At 30.6% G+C, this 25,011-nt stretch overlaps 2 protein-coding genes across 2 annotated transcripts in view; one reads left to right on the plus strand and one right to left on the minus strand.

Moving 5' to 3' along the window:
- Positions 1–25,011, minus strand: part of LOC128546054 (uncharacterized) — a 93,629-nt gene that overhangs the window by 19,916 nt on the left and 48,702 nt on the right. The gene's annotated exons all lie outside the window — the stretch shown is intronic.
- On the plus strand, positions 21,974–23,735 carry LOC128550466 (melanocyte-stimulating hormone receptor-like). The gene has a single exon (XM_053529590.1). It carries the CDS (start codon positions 21,975–21,977, stop codon positions 22,998–23,000), a length of 1,026 nt encoding a protein of 341 aa, XP_053385565.1. The 5' UTR covers position 21,974; the 3' UTR covers positions 23,001–23,735.

The raw sequence follows: 25,011 nt of genomic DNA on the forward strand, positions 1-25,011 counted from the left end.
AAAAAATTAGACAAAACTGAATGGGGAACTAAAACACCAAATATAACTAACTCTGTGGATACAATTTACATTCATTGTGATCTTATTGATAATTCACTTGTTGATGGTAATTTCAGTGATATTATCTATGCTTTAAGTACTGCAGATTTAACAAGAGCTTATCCATTTACAAAAGAACCACAAAGAGTTGGATATTCTGAAATTAATAAATATATTATAAATTCAATTAGAATATATATTACAGATGTATTTGGTAGAATAATTAATTTTAATGAGGTTGAAACAAGTTTTACACTAATTTTAAAAGAAATTTGAAATTATAAATTTTAGTTTTATATAATGTACAAGAAAGTTTATGATAAAAATAAAGGAATATTTATTTATGTTGATGCTCACACAGGAGAAGAAATCATACACGGGACAGGTATCTTTGACACTTTAACGAAATTGCTTTCAAGCGGAGTTGCATCTTCAATTAGCACAGCTGGAAAAAAAGCTTTGGAAACAGCAGGAAAAGCAGCACTTGAAAGTGGAACAAAAAAGGTTGGCACAGAAGTTGGAAATTTAGCTGCAGCTAAAATTGTTGAAAAACTTAAAAAGAAACCTGCTCCAGCAGTTGGTAATTTAATTGCCAAGGAATTACAAGAAAAGAATAACAGTAAAAATAATGAGGAGGATATTCATATGAGAATAAATAGAATATTGTCAGGATCTGGAGCGAACTTTGGTTCCCTGTCGCCTTCGGCAGCTTTAGCTCGTGTTGGAACTTCAGCTCAACAAAAACGTATTAACAGATTAATTTATAAAAAATAAAGTTTTAACTTTAATAAAAAATAAAATAAAAAATAAAATAAAAACTAAAATAAAAAATAAAATAATATATAATATATACATGTTTAGAACAAAAGAATATTGCGAAAGATACGAACTAACTCCTATTCAATTAGATACAGCTTTAATATCTGTCCTGGGAAATAATGTTAAGCAACAAAAAAACGGATATCACTTTACAATTAATGATAGAAGTTCATATTTTGATTGGTTTAATGGTTATTTTGAAGTAAGTTTTAAAGTAAATAAGCTTGCTAATGGTAATAATTATGTTGATGGTGGAGATGATAATCAAATTGCTCTAATTAATAATGCAGCTTCATTAATTGATCAGTTAGTGGTTAAACAAAATGGAAAAATTGTTTATGATTGTAATAATTTATACAAAGTAATAAATGTAAAGAGTTTGGTTGAACTATCTGAGGATTATGCAAAATCAACTGGAACAAATGAATATATTTATTTAGATACTACTGCTACTGCTGAAAGCAGAAAAACCGAAGATGGATATAATTCTGGTTTTGCTTCTAGGAATTTATTAATCCAGGGTAATAAAGAGGTAAACACTAAAATTCCATTAAATAATTATTCATTTTTTCAGGGTTTAGAAACTAATATTTTACCTCCAAGTCAAATTCAAATAACACTACAGCTGACAGATGATGATGAATTAATTTTTAGAGCTAATGCTACTGCTGCTGGTAGAGTAATTGTAACAAAATTAATTCTATGGGTTCCACGTTTAATTTTCAATGAATTTGGGTTTGATCTAATTAATACTGAAAGATTTAAAAAAGCAAGATGGTCATACCTTAGGGAAATGGTGACACAATCAACTGATACACAACAAACTAATATAACCTTTAGAATAACGGCTGGTGTAACAAAACCACAACATGTATTTGTTTATTTACAACGACCTGATAAAGGTAATTCACAAGAACATAATCCACATTTATTAGATACATTTAAAATTAATGCAGCAAATGAAAATTGCATTTTGAGCTCCTGTCGTCTTGAAGTTGGTAATGGTGTTTTTTTATCCAGAAACAGAATACACAAGTATATCAAGAATATATGACGATGTAATTAATTATTATTATAAACAAAATAATAAGACTACTGGAAGTCTTTTAAATAGATCAAATTTTTTTAGTTTATTTGGATTTATTCATTTTAACTTGGAATATAAAAAGGAAGTAACTACAGATGACCCTAAGCATATTACATTAACAGCTAAATTAAATATTCCACCAGCAGCTAATATTCGTGTTTATGCAATTGTATTGTATGAGGAAACAGTTGAAATAAATACTATTGGAAATGAACTTGTTATTGTTTAAATAAAATAAATATAAATTAAAATAAATATAAAGTATATAATGTCATCAAATTATATTGAATATAAAGTTAACCTTACAGATGGACAAAAGAAAAATTTAGCCCGAGCCTACAACAACAAAACTCCACATACTTTTAGATTAAAACATGAACAATTACATGGAAACTTTCCTTTACTTTTAACAAAAACACAAATTAATCAAATTAAAAAAGCTGTTGCAAATAAGAAGGGATTAGAAATTACAATTTCAAAAAAACAAATGTCCAGTCAAGGTCAAAATGGTGGATTTTTAGGAGCTTTGGCTGGTTTGTTAGGAAAAACAATTCTTCCAATGGCAGCAAAAATAGTTCCAAAAATATTAGCCCCTCTAGGCATTGGAGCCTTTTCTGGACTGGCCAGTACTGGTGTTAGTAAAATACTTGGAAATGGTATTATTTCAGTAGCTAATGATAAGAGAAATATGATATCACCATATCTTACACCTAATCAAAGAAAGCAACTAGTAGGATCTGGAGTGATTAAATTAACACAAAAACAAAAACAAGACGGTGGCTTTTTAGGTATGTTGGCTGCTAGTCTAGGAATACCTTTGATTACATCTTTGTTAAGTGGAAAAGGACTACAGATTGATTCACAACGGAGACCTTACAGACGAATTCCTATAGTAAAAAAAAATAGAATTTATAAACAAACCTATTTCTAACTTTGAAATTGAACAATGGGTAAAACAGTTAAAAATTAAAAACTTTAGGGGTGTATTTAGTAGAAATAATTTACTAAAATTAAAAGAAAAGGACGAGTGTGGAATTATAAATTTGGACGACTCTGTTGGTCCTGGAACACATTGGGTTTGTTACTTTAATAATATATACTTCGATCCATTTGGACTTCCTCCACCAAAAGAAGTAATTAAGTATATACCAAATGTAAAATACAACAATGTTCAATATCAAGACAAAATAAGTACACTTTGTGGATATTATTGTTTATTTTTCATTAAAATGTTACAAGATAATGTACCGTTGTATGATTTATTGTATAAAATACTAAAAATTAATAATGTTAAACAAAATGAACAAACTATTATAAATTATTTTAACCAATAAGGACATTTATTTAACTGGAATAATTAATATAATGGGAATATTCAATAATATAAATGAAAATGTAAATAAAATACGACAACAATTAATAAGAAAACCTCCATTGTTTTTAACAAGTTATACCCAAGATACCGATGGTGGATTATTTCAATGGAAAACTGTAAATGCTAGTCCTGGTTTAGTTCAGGGTGGTAATATTGTGGCAATTAAACAAAATTGCATCTTAATTATTCTTGTTGATGCAATTAAATTAGATAAAGGAGAAGCTAAATTACAAATAAAAAATAAAGAAAGTGTAATTCTTCAAAGTTATCATGTAAAAAATAATAGAAAAAATGAATCTATTTCTATTAATTATGCAAATGAATTTAAAATAAATGATGTAATTTATATTGATTCTTTAAATGTTATGAATATTCAGTTAACAATTTATGGTTCTATAATTTAAGGTAAGCTAATGTATCAATACCATTATCAAGAATATATTCTTTTATCATCATAACATGATAAAGATGTTTTATTTATAACATAATGAAAGATTGTGTTTATCAGAACGAATAACTTTAAAGGTGTGATTACTTTGGGTTGAATTAAACAAAGTATCTTTGTAATTTTTATGAACTATTGTTTTCTTAACAATAAGTTTTTTAATTCCTTTACATTTTTTAATGTTAACTTCGTTTTCTAATAAATATGAATACATTTTACTTCTTAATCCGACAAATTCAACAATGGGAATGCCGGCAGCTTCATCTTTAAATTTTCCAATTACTTTTTTATTATTATCAAAATAAAATTTTGAATTACGATCATAATCACTATTATCAAATAAATCTTTGTCCTTATAAAAATCCTCATATGCATCTTTGGTTTTTATTTCATAACATAATGAATCAGTGTCAGTAAACAATAATTTACAATTACCCTCATACTTTTCCTTAATGTAATTATAATGAAAATCATACATTAAAAATTTTTATAAATCTAGAATGCACATTCCAACATAACAAGGTCTGTTTAATAACAAACTTTCTTTTATTCTATGAATACCAAAAAGGTTAGAGTTAAACATCGTTGAAACTAACAAATGAAGGTTTGGCTATGTATTTTAATAAAATATTTTCATCATGGGGTTAATTTAATATTAACCTCTTGCGTAAATTTTTCCATCGTCTTCCCGAATACGAATTGTTCATTACTTAAAAAAGTCCTTTTCAAATGAATTTTTTGCTTTAGATCTTTTTTGAGTATTAAAATCAATATACTTTTTAAACCAAGGACTTTCGTCAAAAGTTAATATTTTATGAAATTTTGTTACTTTTACCCTAATTGTGTATAAGTTAAAGTTTTTTATAATGAACTACATAATTTTGTTTTTTCATTAAAGTTGGAACTAATTTTTTTACATTATTTTTTCCTATTTTCAAATTCTGTTTTAATATTTTTACTATAATCAGAAAGCCATTGATCTGGTATTTTAATTTTTTCAGGAGCTAAAGGATAATCATTGTGGGTTTTTGAAATTTTTTTGGATATTCAAGATTCACATTCAACTATGAAGTTAGTTTTACCTTTTGCAATTAATTTCTTAAAATTGTTTTTTCGGATATAAATTTAAAGTTTCCAGAGGGTAAAGGTTGACACATAGCCCAATCGTAAAGGTTATTGGCGTCGAGGTACATAATGTATTTGCTTTCTTTTTTTGAATTATAATCCTTCATATATTATTGTTTGCTTTACTGTATCTGTTTGAAATATAACTTATCCTCCTCTCAGTCCCTTTTCAATAAAAAGATACATATCAATATCAGTTATTAAATCTAACTTAATTCCAGTCATTTTTAACATTGCATCCAAGCAAAAACCAGGACTACTAAAAAATAAAAGGATTAATTTGTAGTACTCTAAACATAGTTTTCTAAAATTTTCGAATACATCAGCTAAAAGTAATACATCAGTTTTTAAATTAGATCGTGATATTCCCCCATTGTTTTAATTTTAAATTTTTTTCCAGATATTTTTAGCATGTTGTATTCATTATCAGAAATATTAGTTTCATTTAAAATTGAATAAAACTCTTCTTTAGAAGGTAATCTGTTTCTTTGAATTTTTTTGAATGAATCCATGTAATTTATATGGATAAACACCTTTTGTCTTTAATAAAAACTATGTAATCAAATTCTTGAGATAAATATTTAATTCTGGAATATTTTTTACTAAGTTATCCAATGATTGAGACATAAAATTTGGGAAAGAATCAATAAAGACCAAGTCAGAAATCATAAATGCCATAAATCTTTCCATATTGTTAGGAATAACATTAATTTCTTTTTTAAATTTCCCTATTTGTTGCATAATAAAATGACCCTCCCTAACCTCTTAAATTATGAAAATTTCAGAATTTTTTTGTGTTAAATTTTAAAAATTTAAAATTACATTCTGAGGGGAGCACTTCCTCTGAATTTTCCTGTTATATGACAATGTTTACGTACTGGCACTTCACCTTCTATATATTCTTTTTCACAGATATGACAAAACTTTTTTTTTTTAAATTCACTTTCATCTTTTTTAGACATTCTTAGTTCTTTGTTAAAATGTTCTTTAAATATTTCTCTTACAATATTCCTCTTTCCTCAAGCATTTTTTCAATAAACTTATAAACTGCATTAGGGCCTCTATAAATCTGGGTTGGTTTAGTATATTTATCGTCATAACAACAAACAACTTTATAGCCGTAACCACAATCTATATGATTTTGATATGGTTCAGTAAATGAAGATTCAGTTGATGGTAAAGCAGTTAAAACTTTTTTAGTTATTGATTCAAAATCAGCATAAATTACAAAAGGTACTGCTAAACCTTTATGATAATTTTTAAATTGTACTTTACTTCCCTCTTTTGGCATTTTTACACCTTGAGTACCATTAATAGCTAAACAGTTTGGAATATGTTCATTTAATATTCTTTCTTGAGTAAAGTGTTGCAGACAAGATCTACAAAAATGTTTCTTGTTTGTATTTTTTGTTTTGTTATTCATTAATCTATTAAAGTCTTTTATCCAAACATAATGTTGGACTACAGTTCTTGAGGGCTTACAGTCATCATCAGTTATTTTATCATTTATTTTATCATTAGTAATTAGCAACATGTCACAGTGTTCTTCGTATTTATATTTTGATATGTACAATGGATAAATTCCCGTAGGTTCTTCATATCCAAATATATTAAATGATATTTCATTTAAAACTTCTATTTTAGGGATTTGATTTAATGTAACAGGAAATTTAATTCCAGTATAATCAAGATCGTTTATATGTTTTTTATATTTTGAAATTTTTTGAGGGTCTTTTTCAACAGGAAATTTGTAAGCTAAATGACACCATCTAAAACATTCGTTATCATCATTCTTTATATTTATTAATCCTTTCATTGAATTTTGTAATGGTTTTGGTAATTCTAAATAACTCGAAGCAGCCAATGGACTATACTTATATCTATTTATATAATGAGAATCAACTGACTCTATTCTCCAGCCACTTCCTTCAGAAATCCAATTACCAATTCTATTTATTATTTCATCAAAAGCTTGATGTAAAGTTTTTTTTATTTCGTTTGTGTTAATAATTTCTAAAGCCTTTGATTGAAAATAAGCTGATTTATATTTTGTATCAGTTTTATCCATTTTTGCAAAAGTTATTTTTAAAACAACGTTTATTTTTATACCTTTTAAAGTTTTAAGTTCAGATTTAAGTATTTCATAAGAGTCGTTTATAGTTAAATATAATTGATTCTTTGGATCTTGTCTATATGTAATTTTAATTTCAAATTTCTTATAATATTGTTTTGTAGATCTCTCGATTTCCATCTATATATTATATTTAGAAAAAAAATCTTCAAGCAAAAAAAGGATTAAAAAAGTAATTAAAAAAATAATTAAAAAAGTAATAAAATAAATAAAGTTTTAAATTATCTTTAAGAATAATTAAAATATCTAAATTTATATCTTTTTCCATTAACTTTTGATATTCCACATTTTACTCGGTTTGTCCCTTCACAACACATTTTTATTAACCCAGCATTAATACCAAATTCTTTAGATGCTTTGTAAGTGCTTCTATATATTTTTTCTTCATTAGTATCACAATCGGTTACAATAACTTTTTTAGGATTGTTTCGATAATTATTTGGTCTGGGACAATCACATAACCTTTCGGCATTTTCTTCTTCAGTTAATAGACAACCACAGTCCCATTCAAATAAAGTTCTTTTACGAAGATAAGGATCTATAACATTTTGTAATTTATCAATGACATGAATTTTATATTCATCGCTAACTATTTGATCAAGTTTTGATTTAATAACATTTCTTCTTTTAAGAACTTTCTTATAAGAATTTTTATCTGGATTCATTATTTCTCCTAAAGTGCTAGATAATTTTGGCATAATCATTCTATCTACCTTTCTATTAACCATCTATATATAATATACTTATAGAAAAAAATCTTTAAAAACACACCTAATGAAATTATATTGATTTGAGAAATTTGTTTATATTATCTATATCTTTTGAATAAGATTTTAAAGTCATTTTTTCTAAATTGTTATCAACTGTTAAAATTTTAATACCTTCTTGAAACATTCTGTTTAACCATTCTTCGTGTAATTTGTGTAGTTTTTCTAAATAATCTAAACCAACTTTGTTTTCTTCCGTTCTGTTTCTTTTTTGAAGTCTTCTAAAACATATTTCTGGGTTGGTTTTAACATAAACAAATCCATCAATTGGGTTTTTTCCATATGGTTTTATAATATGATCAGTTAAGAAAAGATTGTATACTGCCCCCTCGGGGTCATTTATAACACCGTTGTCGTGATGTTGTTTTGTAAAAACGTTACTGTTAGTTAAATAACAACGTTCAAGGACAGAAACACCATCAAACTGTTTAGCAGAAGATAACATTTTTATATGACTGTTTAAAGTTGTTAACTGAAAAGGAAATAAATATTTGGAAGGTTCTTGAGCAGCAAGTTCAAAAAGATTATATGAATTATAACTTGCGAAGCTGGAACCTTCGGCTGCACGTGGATCCATAACATTTTGCCATTCGTGAATTGGTTCTGGAATTATATTAAAATTAGGATTATATTCTTTAATAATATCTAAAAACGTACTTTTTCCTGATGCAATATTACCTTCAACTGATATAATTTTTCTCATTTATATAAAATACTTATAGAAAAAATCTTTAATTAAAGTTAATACATCTCTTCTTCTTTTTTACTTTTATATCCGTTAAGTTTAAATTCCTTCATGTGCATTTCAAGAGGTGTTGAATAATTTTTTTCTTTCTGCATTTCTAATGGTATTGTAAAAATATCCTGAATAACTTTATTTGGATCTTCTTTAATTACTTTTCCAATCCGTGCTTTTGTTATAAGTTGTTTTATTTTGTGATGATGTGTTTTTAAAATAAATTTCTTGTCGTCAAGTTTTAGTCTGTTAGTAAATATGGTAATTACTGATGGAACAGCACCAGCAACTGCTACAAATATAGGAATAGCTGGAACAAGTACTAATGCAGCTGAACAACCAAAGACACCTGCTGTAATATATAACCCAGTACTTACTCTCCCACAAAATTTATAACTTTTTCTGTAAGCAGCAGCTAGTTTAGTTAAGTGAATAATTAATTGATCTATTGTTTCTATTCCATTATTATTAGAAATTAGATTTTTATTGCTCATTTATATAATTAAACTTTTTATTTCTAAATTAAATTTGTTCAAGATCGCTAAATGGTACCCAACTATTAAATTTTTCACTATAACCTTTCCATTTTACTAAAGCTTGTTTTTTCTTATAGTCTCGTCTAATAACTTTTTCAATTCTAAAAACTTCTTGTGTAGTAGGTAAAAGTTCTTGTCCGTAAAATGAACCTTGAACTATTTCATCATTTAAATCTTTAATAGAGTATGTTCTGGGATTTGTATTATTAATTTTATAAATTATAAATATTTCCTCTGTCCAGTTTGGTGTATATCCTTTTTCGAAATATCTTTTAAGTTTGCTTAAGCGAACTCGATCACCAATTTTAAATTTTGTTTTACTCTTTGGTACCTTTAAATCACCATATAAATTAAAGTAAACAGTACCTTTATTTAAGTTTTTACTAGCTTCGGTTGGTGTCATTTTTATACTAGAATGTTTTGTTTTGTTATATTTATCAACCATATCCTGCAAATTATCTAAATAAGTATAAGTATTATTTGCTGTAAAATATTTCCACATTATTCTTTTTAAACTTCTATTAAATCTTTCTATTACTACAGCCTTTCCTTCATTAAATGTATGGTACATATTAATCTTATTTTTATTCAAAAATGATTCAAACTTTTTATTATAAAATTCTTTTCCTTCATCTACCCATAAATTTTGTGGAATCCTTGCAGTCTTCGGGGACTTTCGTCCCTGAATTCTATCTTCAGAAATTATTTTTTCAAATGCTTCAGTAACAGATTCTCCAGTTTTATTCTTTAATGGAAGAACCCAAGCATATTTACTAAATATATCAATAACGGTTAACAAGTATTTTACTCCTTTATTATATTTTGAAAAAGCTTGCATGTCAACTAAATCAGCTGACCAAGTATCATCAATATCATGAACTATCACTCTTCGTTTCGTAAATTTTCTTTTAATTGGTTTGTGTAATTCTTCTGCTAATTCATCGCTCCATGTTATTTCGGGGGTATACTCTACCCCCTTTTCCCGTTTTTTGATTTTTGTCTGGGTGTTAAACCCATAGGGAACTGTTGTTCCTGTCCAAGACCAAGTGTGTATTTCGTTTTAATTATAGGTTTCACAACTAAATGTTTTGCAATCTTTTCTCCAAATGTTTTTGATTTAGTTTTATTTAAATTGGAAAGCATTTGCTTATCACATGTACCCTTTTTTACACCACTATCATAACAATAATCATGATTCATACATACTGCATCCAGTTCATTGACAGGGGGTCCATTATCTAGGGGATTTCCTGGTCCACAATAGTTATATCCTGGAAGTGTTAAACCTTTCTTAGGTAATAAAGGTAACATTGCTTTGTGAATATCTAAATTACCCCCTGTACTTTTAACAAACTTTGATTTCATCTTTCCACAAGATGAACAAGTAGCCCTTATCATTTTTCTCCCGTTTTTTGTTGTAACATAATGAGGATTTATATTATCAGTAAATCTTCTTTCTTTCAAACAATATATTTTATTCTGTAAACTCATCTATATCATATGTATTTAAAACTTTTAATTGGGTTTAAAACCTGTGGATTTTAAATTGGCTGGTATTGGTCAGTCCGGACCAAGGGTCAAAAGGTCAGGGGGGTCAAAAAACGCTCGCACAAACAATTACTATACTACTAACTGATAATACTGATGTTGGGTCAGTTATACTTAGTTATGATAACTTAGTCATAAACTGAACTTTGATCGTTTTTTGTGTGTTTTTATTGAATTAAACTCCCCCGCTTAGCATTCGTTTTATTCCTCCAGAATGGCTCAGAATGCACCATAGACACTCTTAGTTTGTCCAAATTTTCGTGGGGAGGATACCCCAATACCCCACTACCAAAGTCGCTTCTTCGGCGTACATCGGACCTGCAATTTATAAAATGCCAACTACGCCCCTGTATAAGCCAATTACATGTAGAATGTCAGTGTGCACATTTTGTTAACCTTTCACTACTGTAGGACATTTTCTTATCTGAAACCTGCCATGAATATCTGTCAAATTTTCTTTTTACGTATCAGTACCTGATATGTATTTAGCTGTAAAATGCCAAACATGATGAAATGCATTTATAGTGATGTCCAGTCCTGTGTTAAAGTATCTAGTACTATACAGTTGTAACAATTCTTGTTTAAAACAAGAGGGTGGGGGCTTTTGCTAATATATTAATTTGTAAAGGATTTTGTTATTGTATAGATTTTAATACTTTAACTGATTGTATCTATGTATTAATTTTCATTTGTTGACGAAGTTGTATTATTTATAATGGACCCGGAAGGTTTACAGCCAAAACTGGATCGTGTCTTCTAGTACGTAGAAAAGGGAGTCTAAAATAAATGTAAGTAAACGAAAATATGTGAATCTGAGATATTACGTTGTAAATATATATTTTTATATAAACTGAAAGAAAATTGAGCAGGTAGACTACTTTGCTAATTTAGTAGTAACGTTTATGTACACAGGTATACTTGTCTCATGCTGTACATAGTCAATCTTTAAAAGCTTATCACGAACCTGATGATTTTATTTGATAAAGTAAAATTTGATCGCAAAGTTTGAAACCACAGTAGTGCTGAAACTCTTGTATGGTTCCGAGATTTGGGTAACCAGTAACAGTACTATAGAAGTAAATAAATAACATATAAGATTCTGCAAATATATTCTTGGCTTAAAAAGAAACATCGGACTATGCTATTTTTGGTGAACCTGAAAGAATACATTCTAAACTTCGGTTGACAGTTATGGAACATTGCTTCTTCTCCCATGTGCAAAGAGCTTATTGACAATATTACCAGCTCCTGGACAACTCATTTGTATTATATTATTGAAAACAAACATTGTTTTATTTTGTAACATGATTTTTGATATTTGTCAACGTTGTAGGAACCTATCCGCGATCATTTTATTATGTGCATAATATATGTCTGTAATTCTACAAAATATATTATAATAAGATGTGTTATGCAATGATAGAACCATGCTATATGCATTGATAGTCAACAATATTATTTTCATAATTGAGCCGCGCCATGAGAAAACCAACATAGTGGCTTTGCGACCAGCATGGATCCAGACCAGCCTGCGCGTCCGCGCAGTCTGGTCAGGTACATGTTGTTCACTTTCAAAGCCTATTGGAATTAGAGAAACCATTAGCGAACAGCATGGATCCTGACCAGACTGCGCGGATGCTGGATCCATGCTGGTCGCAAAGCCACTATGTTGGTGTTCTCATGGCGCGGCTCATATCATTTTTGTTCAATACTATGCTTAATCATACTATACCTAAAACGTTAACTGATACCATGTGTATATGAGCCGTGCCATGTGAAAACCAACATAGTGGCATTGCGACCAGCATGGATCCATGCTGTTCGCTAACAGTTTCTCTAATTGCAGTAGACTTTGAAAGCGAACAGCATGGATCCTGACCAGACTGCGCAGATGCGCAGGCTGGTCTGGATCCATGCTGGTCGCAAAGCCACTATGTTGGTTTTCTCATGGCATGGCTCAATTATGTTTTGATCTTGTATTACATGGACGAGGAACCATAATGACTTAAGTCCTTAATTTGTGAAATAAACTATTCCACTTCTTCTTAACACTTCATGACTTCACATTTTGTTAAGCTTAACATTTTGAAGTACTTCGGGATTTCCATAATTTCATGTATGTATGAAATGAGGACTTTCACACTTCACGACTTCTCGATTTGATACAGCTTCTTAAAAGACCAAATCGCGAAGTATGAAACTATGAACTACACTACTTTGAAAATGACGATTTCAAGATTTTTAACATTTCATAAAACTTGAACTCGTGAAGTTTGAAATAATGAATTCACAAAATTCAAAATGCCATATAGTGTGATAATACGGTGCCCCTAAAGTGACATGTTACGCACTTTTTTCCACTTAGGTAATGTAAGACTTTTTTTACTTCGTTTAAACGAAATCATTTCGTTTAAACGAAATAACTATTTCGTTTAAATGAAATGATTTCGTTTTAACGAAATAACTAATTCGTTATATAGTTATTTCGTTTAAACGAAATGATTTCGTTTTTACGAAATGTTTTTTCGTTTAAACGAAATGATTTCGTTTAAACGAATTAGTTATTTCGTTAAAACGAAATGTTATTTCGTTTAAACGAAATCATTTCGTTAAAACGAAATAACTAATTCGTTTAAACGAAATGATTTCGTTTAAACGAAATAGTTATTTCGTTTAAACGAATTAGTTATTTCGTTTAAACGAAATGATTTCGTTTAAACGAAATAGTTATTTCGTTAAAACGAAATGACTTCATTTAAACGAAATAGTTATTTCGTTTAAACTAAATAAAAAAAGTCTCACATTACCTAAGTGGAAAAAAGTGCGTAACATGTCACTTTAGGGGCACCGTATGATACCGTATAGTATATCATTAATGTCTGAAATAAGGCTCTAAACTTTTCACACTTTATGAATCCAGAAGATATGAAATCGTAAAGTATGAAAACTATGCACGTTCGTCAGTGTCTAAAAATATAAGATACTTTCAGTTCTGATCGTTACTTTTTTTAAACAATTTACTTGCTCTATGTATGAGTTGATGTATTGTAAGAAGATATCAATGCTGCAAATAATATTTGAATATGAATATTCATACGTAGATGGACTTCTAATTTTGTCAGATGAACTACATATTCTATACTCGTAAGAAACTACTATAAGCTTTATGCTTGAAGGTGGCTTAGTGTTGTTATATTTTCTGGTGCTTTAGGGTCATGGAGTCCAGCTGGTGCTAGGGGCCGGGGGTGGGGGGGGGGGGGGCGGACGGGGTGGCATTAGTGGTGTTGCAATTCCATTACCTCACATTAACAGAGTCAGTCAATTCGAGTCTGCTATTATTTTTATGCTTCCAAAGGATCTTCATATATATTTTATTATAAACTAGTTGGGCCGGGTGTATTATAATGTATATCATGTATCTACATCTGGAAATTAACCCGCCCGTTTAGCTCAATAGAGAGAGCGCAGGTCTACGGATCGCGGGGTCGTGGGTTCGATCCTCGGACCGGGCTTATGTTCTCTATGACGATTTGATAGAAAACTTTGTGTCTGAAATCACTTGTCCTCCACCTCTGACTCATGTGGGGAAGTAGGCAGTAACTTGTGGAGAACAGGTTTTGTACTGGTACAGAATCCAGGAACACTTGTTAGGTTACCTGCCCGCCGTTACATAACTGAAAGACGGCGTAAAACCCAAAACAAACAAACATCTTCAAACTAATTAATCATTATTTGTAAGGCCAGAGATGTAGCCCCGATCAAAAAATTATTTTTTCAACCGAGTATTAATTAAAATTTGGAAAACATAAGAACATTAGTCTATGAATTGCGAACTGTGTTTCCGAACCTACAATAAAATATATATCAGGACAACGCTGTATGTATTTTGTTGATGGTCATCCAATTCTGTTTGATTTGGGAAGTTGTGAGTTGCGAGCAGAGAACAAGTTAAAAGTATTATTATAGTAATTTATGGTGATACCACATCAAAGGCGATTTGCCGTAGATGAAACACCGTTGCCATTATGCCGATTTTCGCGTGCTAAGTTATGGAACCTGTCACGTCAAAAATGAACGTTTGATTATATAGATTTTTGCTGACCAGTCAAAGTACTAGTTACAAATACACATATTATAAAATGGGTCGATGGCCTTATACATGTATACGAGATCATTTGTAATTGATAAACTTATCTAATATTTAATGTTTCATAGACTATTAAGAATTTATGAAATAAAATTGAAAAAAAAAACAAACAAAAAACAACAACAATAAGATGGTATTTCTAGTATGAAGAATCACACATACTCATACATTCATGCAATATTAATATGAAAGTGTACATTTTTAACATCCGAGGAATTTCATTATAAGAAGAGAGGAAAAAATACTAGGTTTATATGTGGTATCAATGGTACGTTTAACCGATCCGTAACTAAAAGAGACAAAAATGTGTCTCAAGCATAAAGCTTCAGCGTCACAAAAAGATAACATATGCAATTAAAATTTCAAAGGGGTTGGTACTTGAATAATTAAATCATCAAAGAGATTCCAGACGGAAGAGGATTAACTATACTGAAGGAATCAGGACGGGAGCCATCTGGCATAATGGCAGATGTGTTATTGAACACCAATTTTTCTTTATAGGCTGATCACAGAGGTCTAAACCATAACTTGATATTTGTTTAAATTTCGTTGTTGGTACATTTTGACATTTCGGTATACAACAATGAGGGAAAAGGCTGTGTTTGGTGAAATAAAGCTCAGTTTTAATATGAGTAGTAATATCAACTCTCAGAAGTGTGATTTTGATGAGATATTGCAGTAAGCAAATGTGGCAGGAAAAATCTCTCTTAGAAAATATATGGCAATAATTTTCTTTTCATTTTATTACAGGATTAGGATAATTCTCTAGAATGAGGCACGGACTTATACCCTGAAATAGGTCTAGCTCTGTATGGTCGCTCTGTCGTCCATTTTATATAGAATATGTAAGGAATAACATTTAGGCGAGTTGCACCAAGACGACAGTAACTCAAGTTCTAATGTTATTTATGAGAAATATGCACAGTTTTGAAATAGCAACGCAATTGCCCAATCCTATATCAATGTTGTTCTTTTTTACTGTTTGTGAAGTGAATAAATAATTCATTTTCCATTAGAAAATAGACTTAAAAGCTTTTGAATTTTATAATATCAAAGCGATTTTATCCTGATTAGAAGTTACCGTAACTTGACATTTTCAGTTATCTCCCTTAGTCTAAGCATGATACGAAAACAGTGTAGTACATTAGTTTTAGTTTTTCAAATTGTAGCAGGTTAACTGCGTAATGAAATGTTTGGATTTTTTTGTTTGGCTTGCTATCGGCAACGCAAAAATATTTTTTCCAACAATCTTCATTTCGGCAGAAAGCTGTACGTAGTTTATGTTACTTTGTTAAAAACGTTTTGATACCAATATAAATGTTTCAATACTTGATCTACCATAGCAAATTGAAATCACGCCATTTTTAACAACGAGATATGCACCAGTAAATCGTTTTAATTAAATGTTTACCTACGTACCTTGTACATTTTTGTTAAATCCACCCGAGCGAAAATATTTCGTATATTGTTAAAATGGTCGTTATTTTGAAACAAGGTACAAGATATTGGTTTAAGCTCGAGGGCATTTTAGTAGATCGGCAGACAAGATTTGAATGAGACTAGATATTTTTCAAGTTACCTGTTAAGAATGAAAGTAAATGGTAGCAAAAGATACGCATAACTGGCTTTTTCAAGGGGGGTATTCGATCTACTCCTTACCATGGAAAAAAAAATGGCGGCCAAAACTGAAAATGTGAGTTTTTCTTACATTTTTTCTTTTTCAAGGATATCTAGACAATAACACATGTCTATCAACCTGCTCCACTGTTTTCTCTATCTACCGGTACCTTTCACTTTGGAAACAGTACTGTAATTTGTCTGGAATGCTGGTCATGAGATTCGAATCGATGGAAAATTCTCCGGTAAACACGGGATAAGGAATAGTGCGACTTGCAAAAATGGTCTTTTTTACCTAAGATACCGCAGGTTGTAAGCTGTTTTCCGAGTTGAAGGAATATTTCCACATACTTATCTAATACTGTTGGTTTTGAGCAGATCACAATTCGTATTTTCAAAAAAACACAATTTTTGTCTGATGATAAGGAACAGTGTGCGAAAATTAGAGGATAAGGTGCAGAGCAAATTTTTTTTCAAACGGAATTTACAGTTTTCTCTCATCGTTTCTGAGTTAACCAATCGACATTTCTCTACCATGTAATAATTAAAGAAGTCTAAATCGTGACCCTTGCTGTTAAACTACATTAATACTGCAGGTGAACCATAGTGTAAACCATTCCCTCGTTAAAAGTCATGACAAACAATCGAGTGTTCATTATTGTGGTCGTTTAAAAATAGGCTCCAGAAGCAAATTAAACATACTATAATTTCAATGAATATGTGTTTATACTTGTTACCTAATGTCAAATGGATTTATCTGATCCATAATCCAAAACATGTACTAGTCTAGAGACAATTTAAAATAATACATACGTTACTGATGCCATGCGCAAGTTTTGTACAAAACTTCTCAACGCTCGATCGCTTTTATAGTTAATGACGGATTTTTTTAGTAAATGCAAAGAATACATATTCCCTAATTACTAATAACTGCATCATAATATGTATGTTTGTGTTATTACGATCCCTAAACAATAAAATAGATATGACGCCGATGAAGGATACGTATGTTATGGATCTAATTCCTACTATGAATATATGAGCTTGACATACAAAGAATAGCGTTTTTATGTCTTTAGAGGTTATTTCTAGTTTTGTTTCAACTACATGTTATAACATTTGATACAAGATACACTTAGTAGTGATATATTTTTCACTTAAACCTGCCTTAAAGATTCCACTTTCTGTGATACAAATGTTACCTTTATTCTAAGACATTGAAAATCACAGCAATTCATGTTGAGCTAAGAGTAGTTTTTTTTGGCATAAGAAATGGCAAAATGATACGTGATCGATACAAGCGTTACCAGTCTTATTTAAAATAACATAAACAAGAAAGTGTCAGTCAGTTTTAATTGACAGTGTCATCAGTTTGTATCGTCTACGTCATAAGATGCAGATTTCACACATGTAAAGTCGCACATTTGTCCCTGAAGACGTGTTTTCTATTTCTGAAAATGTTCAACGGGCTCCGCTGGTAATGTTTGGTTTATATAGGAAGCTAATTTGATATTTACAAATATATTTTAAACCTATAAAACCTATTTGTGATTATATGACAATTATATTTTTTGTTTCAATTAAATTTATGTTGTTATACATTTTGAGTACGCCATGAACACAGTACAAACTATTGATACATACGTTACGTATGGTAACGTATGTATCCTTTCATACTTGATATCTTACTGACAGACCATTTTATACAACATGAGGCTTCTTTTATTTTTTGAAGTCAAGGTTCCAAGATAAAACGCTCGGGCATTTTAATTTGCTGAAAAGTTTTGTTTTTATCACTATTTTTGTTCAAAACGGCATGCAAATTCTATTTTTAAAATCTGATAATATATGCTTTAATATTAATTTCTTGTTAAAAAGGTTTTGTTTACAGAATTGGTCGTAGGTCATAGCATTTTTATCATAAAGATAGATGTTTGACATTTTTTTAAATACAAAATGAATGGAAACAGCATACCCGTGGTACCCATAGCACAGTGATCGGTAACGTATGTATCAATAAAAAGGTTATTGGTGGATGTGTGCGTATATCAGTAATAATAACTCACTGTTGACCTGGGGTTATTGTTAAGGTAAAAATCTAACAGTTAAAGGGCATAAAATTTTGTTCCAACCGTGATATATCTTGAAATATTTTTTACAAGACTGTAAATATATTTGAAAAAGTCTTTACAGTAAAGACAGACTTAATAGAACTGTTAATTCTGAATGAAATTTTATATGTAGAATTGTCGGTTTCTGTTGATGCTTGGTTCTTGAATGTGGTTGTACTCAAATAAAATGATCTTTTTTTTTATTTTTTTTTTTTGAAAAGTTCCGACACGGTGACTTGTGGTTACATTTCATTTTTAATATTTGAATAAGCACTTTATCTTCTTATATACAGCTTAATGTTGTGTGATTCATGGATTCAATGACAAAAGCACTTGTTATAAGGGCTGCCACCTTACAAATATACAAGAGAACGAGATTATCAACGCCGCCTTTGAAATTACGAATAATTAACTTGACAATCGTAAGAAATAATTAATTTGAATAATTAAGTAGTTGTGCTTTTGATTTACAATGGTCGGCTTCAATTTGATGGCAATCTTGAACACGAATTTTGGTGCCCGAAAATGAATTGATTCGTTATTCTTAATTTGGGATACATACGTTACCATCAGCATATTTCTGATCAGATGGTTACCAAGATTGTATAGCCATATTGTGCATAAGATTATGCTGATTACATGTCAACGGTTTTACTGCAAAGGAATAATCACAATATTTGTTGTTTAAAAGTATTATTGTAAAGTTGCAATATTTTATTTTTGACAAGTTTAATACATGTTCTAGTTGATTGACATAAATGTTTCCAAGAAAAGCTTGATGATTAAATGAACTTAAATTCGTGGTATAAGATGCATAATGTTGGTAAATAACAATCATATTTGCCACATATTAAGCCTTACTTGAATGTATTTTTTCTCATACCCATGTAATTCAGTGTAATGATACGTTTCTTTGGTAGTGCAGCTTAAGATACAAGCAGGACACATAAAATGTTCAAATTGCTCTTCCAAATGTATATGTTAATGGCATCATAAGAGTATATATATGATTTTATGAGCTAATTATGTTTGCGATTTGCCTTTTGTCAATTTTTTTTAAATATGTATTGTAACTGTTAAATGTTCGTTTAATAATCTACTAGCGAAACGTGCGAGGTAATATCCCGTAATAACTCTAAGCCAACGTTAACTTATAATGTAAGAGTTAACCATAATTATGAAAAATCGTATGCATAGTTAAAGCTTCAACCACGAATAATTTCTTGTCTGTATGTATCCATAAAATCGTGAATTAGTGCGCCTAAATGTCGCATAACGTATGTATCTTAACGCAAAATTACAAAGAAGAGCGGTATATTTCAACAATGCATAATGCCTAAACAAGTTAAGTGGTGTTGCTCATTTTTTACTATCTTTAGTAGAACACATTGTATTTTAAGTAGGTTTTACTTTTTAAGACAAAAATATTTCAACATTTTTGTAAGGCAATTGCTTGTTATTAACGACTTTGGGCGCTATACCAAACAGAAATTTATAGTTACTTAAATGTTGGCGAGGGATACTATATTAAGTACTTGCTAAACTTTTGGCTTTCAGTACATCACGTGTCTGATAGACAGGCGTATACCTTTTAAATCTTCCTACATTGAGCAAGAGATAGTTATAAATGATCACCAAAATATTATTGTAACAGAATTTTACTTGATTGTCTCTGAAAAGAGCGAAGAAAAAAGTCGCTTGAAGAAGTGAACTGCACCTTATCTTCTTATTTTTGTACACTGTTCCTTACCATCAGACAAAAAACTGTGTAATTTAAAATTATGACTTTTAATCGGCTCCAGACTAACCATGATGGAAATATATATTGAAATTTTACTTCTTATCAGAAAACTAGCTCACAACTATTTGAATAATTAGGGAAAAAGACCATTTTTGCTAATCGCACTATTCCTTATCCCGTGTTTTCAGGAATATTTTCTATCGATTCAAATCCCATGACCAGCATTCCAGACAAATTACAGCACTGTTTCCAAAGTTAAAGGTACTGATAGATAGAAAAAACAGTGGAGCAGGTTGATAGCCATGTGTCATGGTCTAGAAATCTTTGAAAAAGATAAAAAGTAAGAAAAACTCACATTTTCAGTTTTGGCCGCCATTTTGTTTTGGTGGTAAGGAGTAGATCGAATACCCCCCTTGTTTTTGTCTTTGTACAGCAAGAAACAATCGCACGGACTATGCTTGGAAGGGGTTTCGAAAAGTGTCAATTTTGTTTTGAGGATATTTAAGGAGTGCCCTTAATCAGGAACTGTTGAAGAATTTTGCTCAGTTTTCTGTTATGTTTAATCCATTCATGTTATAATAATATTAACTTTATTCATAGAAGGTAGCACATGGAGATACAGATCATTACAATGTACAAATAACACATCTTGATTTTAAATGTGGGCTTCTGAACAACAACATACACTATTACATAACCTAATTATTATCACATTCATTCTTGGATAAATACCCCTTAAATAGATATTGCCTTTAAGTATCCATTTATACAATTTCCATTTAGGCAATCAATTAGTGACATAATATATACATGCATAATTATATTATAATTGCATAGTTATAATTCAGCCGATATAAACAAAGAGATTCTTTAAGCAGTCAACTGTAAGATATATTTTTATACTTATATCAAGAAGGATGGTGTAACCAGTGTTATTAGAATATAACATAAAGAGGATATTTGTTTGTTTCAGTATAAAATTGAAATATCTTTTACGCGTCACCAAATGCAATATTTTCAGGAGTGGCATGAGTGAAATGTACTTTATCTTACATGTAAAATAAACAAAATTTCTTCTCACTTCATGTGTTACTATATTTATCCATTTTATAGTTTCTTTCAAGTGAAAAATACAATGTTATACTATATATTTGATATTTTTCACTGATATTTTCCAGTCTAATATTTCGGTAATTCACTGAAAAACGTTTAGTAAATGTGATAAAATCAGTTAATTATGTTCCATCTATATCTTCATCATAATATTTATTAATTTACTTGACAGGAATTGCAATCTATACATTATTTAATGAAACCCTTTAGTGATATCAAATTACAGATGTCATGCACCACTGTCCAAAGATTTGCCGAGATTGGTGAAAGGTCAACATAATATTGATTATTAATATACGATGATTGTGTTTTTACGCAAATAAAATGTACCAAATCATTGCCAGAGAAAATAGGTTTTCGGTAGTTGTAATGCACAGAAATCATTGTAGTGGTCTGCGAAATAATCAATCTGCATGAATTGCCTAAAAACAATACTTCGGCAATAATTTGGATTGTTAAAACAATTCACATTAACTGCATCCGAAAACAATAAACTAACTGCGGTTCCTTTTCCGACTAATGTGGGAATAGTTCATATCAAACATGCATGTTTTTTACACTATTTATTTCTTTTGTGTTTGTTTCTTTAATAATTTGGCAAATTTTATTTATTGTTTCAGGAAAAGTTGCGGAGAGGATGGAGCTATTTCCGGGATACAACGAAAATCTCACTAACTTTAATGATATAAATCCCATTATTGAAATTGACAACAGATCACAAAATGTCACACCAAGAAACGTTTTCAAAGGACAACGGCAATTTAGAAATGTAACATCGAGACCGAGACCGTTAAATGTCGGGAATTGTTACAGTTGTCATAATGTTTGTGTATTTAAGGCTATTGAAATCGTTTTTGTGATCGGCATAATTGCTAATATTTGGGTCATAATTTTGGTCTTAAAAGATAAAAACTTACGAAAGCCAACATATGTATCAGTTGCGTGCCTTGCGTTATGTGATGCAATATTTTTTACCACAAATCTAATAAGTGCTGTTGAAACCGTAGTGCGGTCGTTGAACTGTTCCTTTCCGTTATCTTATAAAGGACAAGTTGTTGCTACAATTAATGGGATTTGTTGGTTTGCGGCCAATGCGCATGTCAGTGTTATTGCGCTTGTGCGATATATGTTACTTCTGTACCCTTTGAAATCTCAGCTATACCTTACAAACAGAAGAGTAACGTTGTTGTCTGCATGTGTATGGGTTCTTGGAATTGCAATATGGATGACAATTTATGGCCTGCAAGAAAGCAATGTTTTATCAGCCTCAAAATCTGTGATATTTATAAATGTGATATGGGGAATAGTGTACTTTACATCACTTTTGGTCACAAGTTTTCTTCATTTTAAAAAATGGCGACATATTCGTCAAGCGTCCCGTCAGAATTTAGCCGGAAATGGAAATATTCGAACAGCTGTAATGCGTATGACCAAAGTTATACTTCTAGTTATAATACTGGCGGCAGTGTTACCTTTACCAAGATATGTGATTAATTGCCTGAAGAGGGAAAATGTTTCATTTCCATCGGAAACGAGTGAAATGTATTTACGAAATATTGCTTTTCTTTTATTTCTGCTAAATCATACTATCAATCCATTCTTGTATGCTTTTATTTCGACGCCGTTAAAGAAAAGCTTGAAAATATTTTTTGTCAAACAATGATTGCATGCCTTGAGTCAGACAAAAGTAGCTAAAGATTTAACTGACACACGAACAAGGTCCGCTCATGAACAAAGCAACACGAGGTTATAGCCTAAATGATTCTATAATTTCAAGCTAATAATAATAATAAAAAAATAAATTAATTTCTTTAGTTTTCATTGTATACATTTATACGTCACGACAGTAGCTGATGAGATCTAAGCCGTTCCAACCAGTTGCGTAGCTTCTATAAGGCACTGCAGGCCCGGGCCTGCAGATTATCCGAGAAAGTGAAAAAATAAAAATGCCAAATATGCAATAAAAATCGAAGGGTAAGGGGGTTAGGCTGTAGGAGGTAATGAATCAGTCACTAACGGGAGCGTACCTGGATGGTTTTGAACTGTACGCTAGATATGAGCAGCATAGTTACGAACGAAGCAGCGATGCTGCGAGTATGATGTAGGTGAGGGAGGGGGTCTCCATCTCCCAGAAAATTGAGATTTAGTGAATGTTTTAGGCAAGAGATGCGTTCTCTTGCTATATTCCAGCGTTAATCTAGTCACATTTGTACTACATATTACGGAGGTAATCATTTAAAATCAAAGATTAGCACACCGCTCATGCTTAATGGCAGGGATCGTGACATTGTCTAAAAACAAAAACTGCAACTCGAGCAGCCCAGGATATTTTGAGGAATACAACCATTTTTCGTATACTTTATTTACAATGAAGAGTTCTAATTAACTTGACCATGAAATTGTGTACCGCTCTAGCACGGCTGAGGCTTAGAACGTTGAAGAATCAGAGTTCTGTGAATTGCTGTACACAATATACTCCCTGTTTTCGTACATTAGACATCAATAGTAACAGTAGATATATGGTTATGTTTCAAAATATTTGTGTCACTGAAACACTGTGTCATTCTATGATATATTTTATTGTACAACTGCCAAGACCCGCTCACGCCAAAGGGGCCTAACACTATGGCAGTTTGGGTAACTGCATCTAACTGCTACATACGTGAAAGCATCGAATATTCGAACCGTGTGCAAAGCTGTCACTATGATTATTTATTTATTTATTCATTATTCATTTAATATCCTCCACAATGTCAAGATTACATAGGCAATGAATGGAACGTTACCTAGCACATTAAAGGTATACTAGTTTTTTTTGTTTTTATCGTAATTGAAATCTTCGTCATGAATTAATGCATTGCGTCTGCATCCGCATTTTGGTAAGTTTTTGATACCTCGCACTTTAAAGGTATACTAGGTTGTTTTTTTTTTACTTTTGTTGTAATCGTATTTGAAATCTTCGTCAGTGTTTAATTTAATGCATTGCGTCTGCATCAACATTTTGGCAAGTTTTTGGTTAATGTATCTATGCACACATTGCAAACGTTTCAAGTTTTCTCACGGGAAACTTAACATTTTTTAGTCATTAAACATCTAATTTTGGCAAATGCAAATTTAAACTGCGCAAATTGCTAAAAGTACTTCTGTATTCAGATCTGGATATAGATTGATAGATGTTATTGCAACCATTAATAAAGTCTTCGATATCACGTAAGCAGTCACGTTTTTCTTACTCGAGATAACGGAAGACTATCATTTTTATTCTCCCACTGCTCTGTTTTATTGCATCTTATTGATACTTGAATAGCAGTCAGGCGGGTGATCCTTTGTGCAAACAGATTCCGACATGCCCAAATTGAGTATACCGAGGTTTAATGGGCAAAGTGATATGTAGGTATGTAGAGAAACGAGCGCTCGGTAGTTGCCATAGAAACTTGCATGCACAACAGAATCTCGCTTTTGACTGAGTATCGCAACTAGGGGTTTGTGGCAAAATGTTTCGCCTGAAGTGATGGTCTAAATCTAAAACATCCAAACATCCAGTTAATATACATGTAACGGTATGCTGAGATTTAGTGTTAATTAAATATAAATCATTGGCTAAACTTTTTGTAATAGCAGCAAATATTTATACTGTGTTTAGCTATACATGCATTACGTGTTATTTTAAACCT

The sequence above is a fragment of the Mercenaria mercenaria genome, chromosome 18 (genome assembly GCF_021730395.1).
Source record: "Mercenaria mercenaria strain notata chromosome 18, MADL_Memer_1, whole genome shotgun sequence".
NCBI classification, from domain to species: Eukaryota; Metazoa; Mollusca; class Bivalvia; order Venerida; family Veneridae; genus Mercenaria; species Mercenaria mercenaria.

Excerpts from the sequence above, each read along its gene's own strand:
- LOC128550466 (XM_053529590.1), top strand. The coding sequence starts at position 21,975 with ATGGAGCTATTTCCGGGATACAACGAAAATCTCACTAACTTTAATGAT.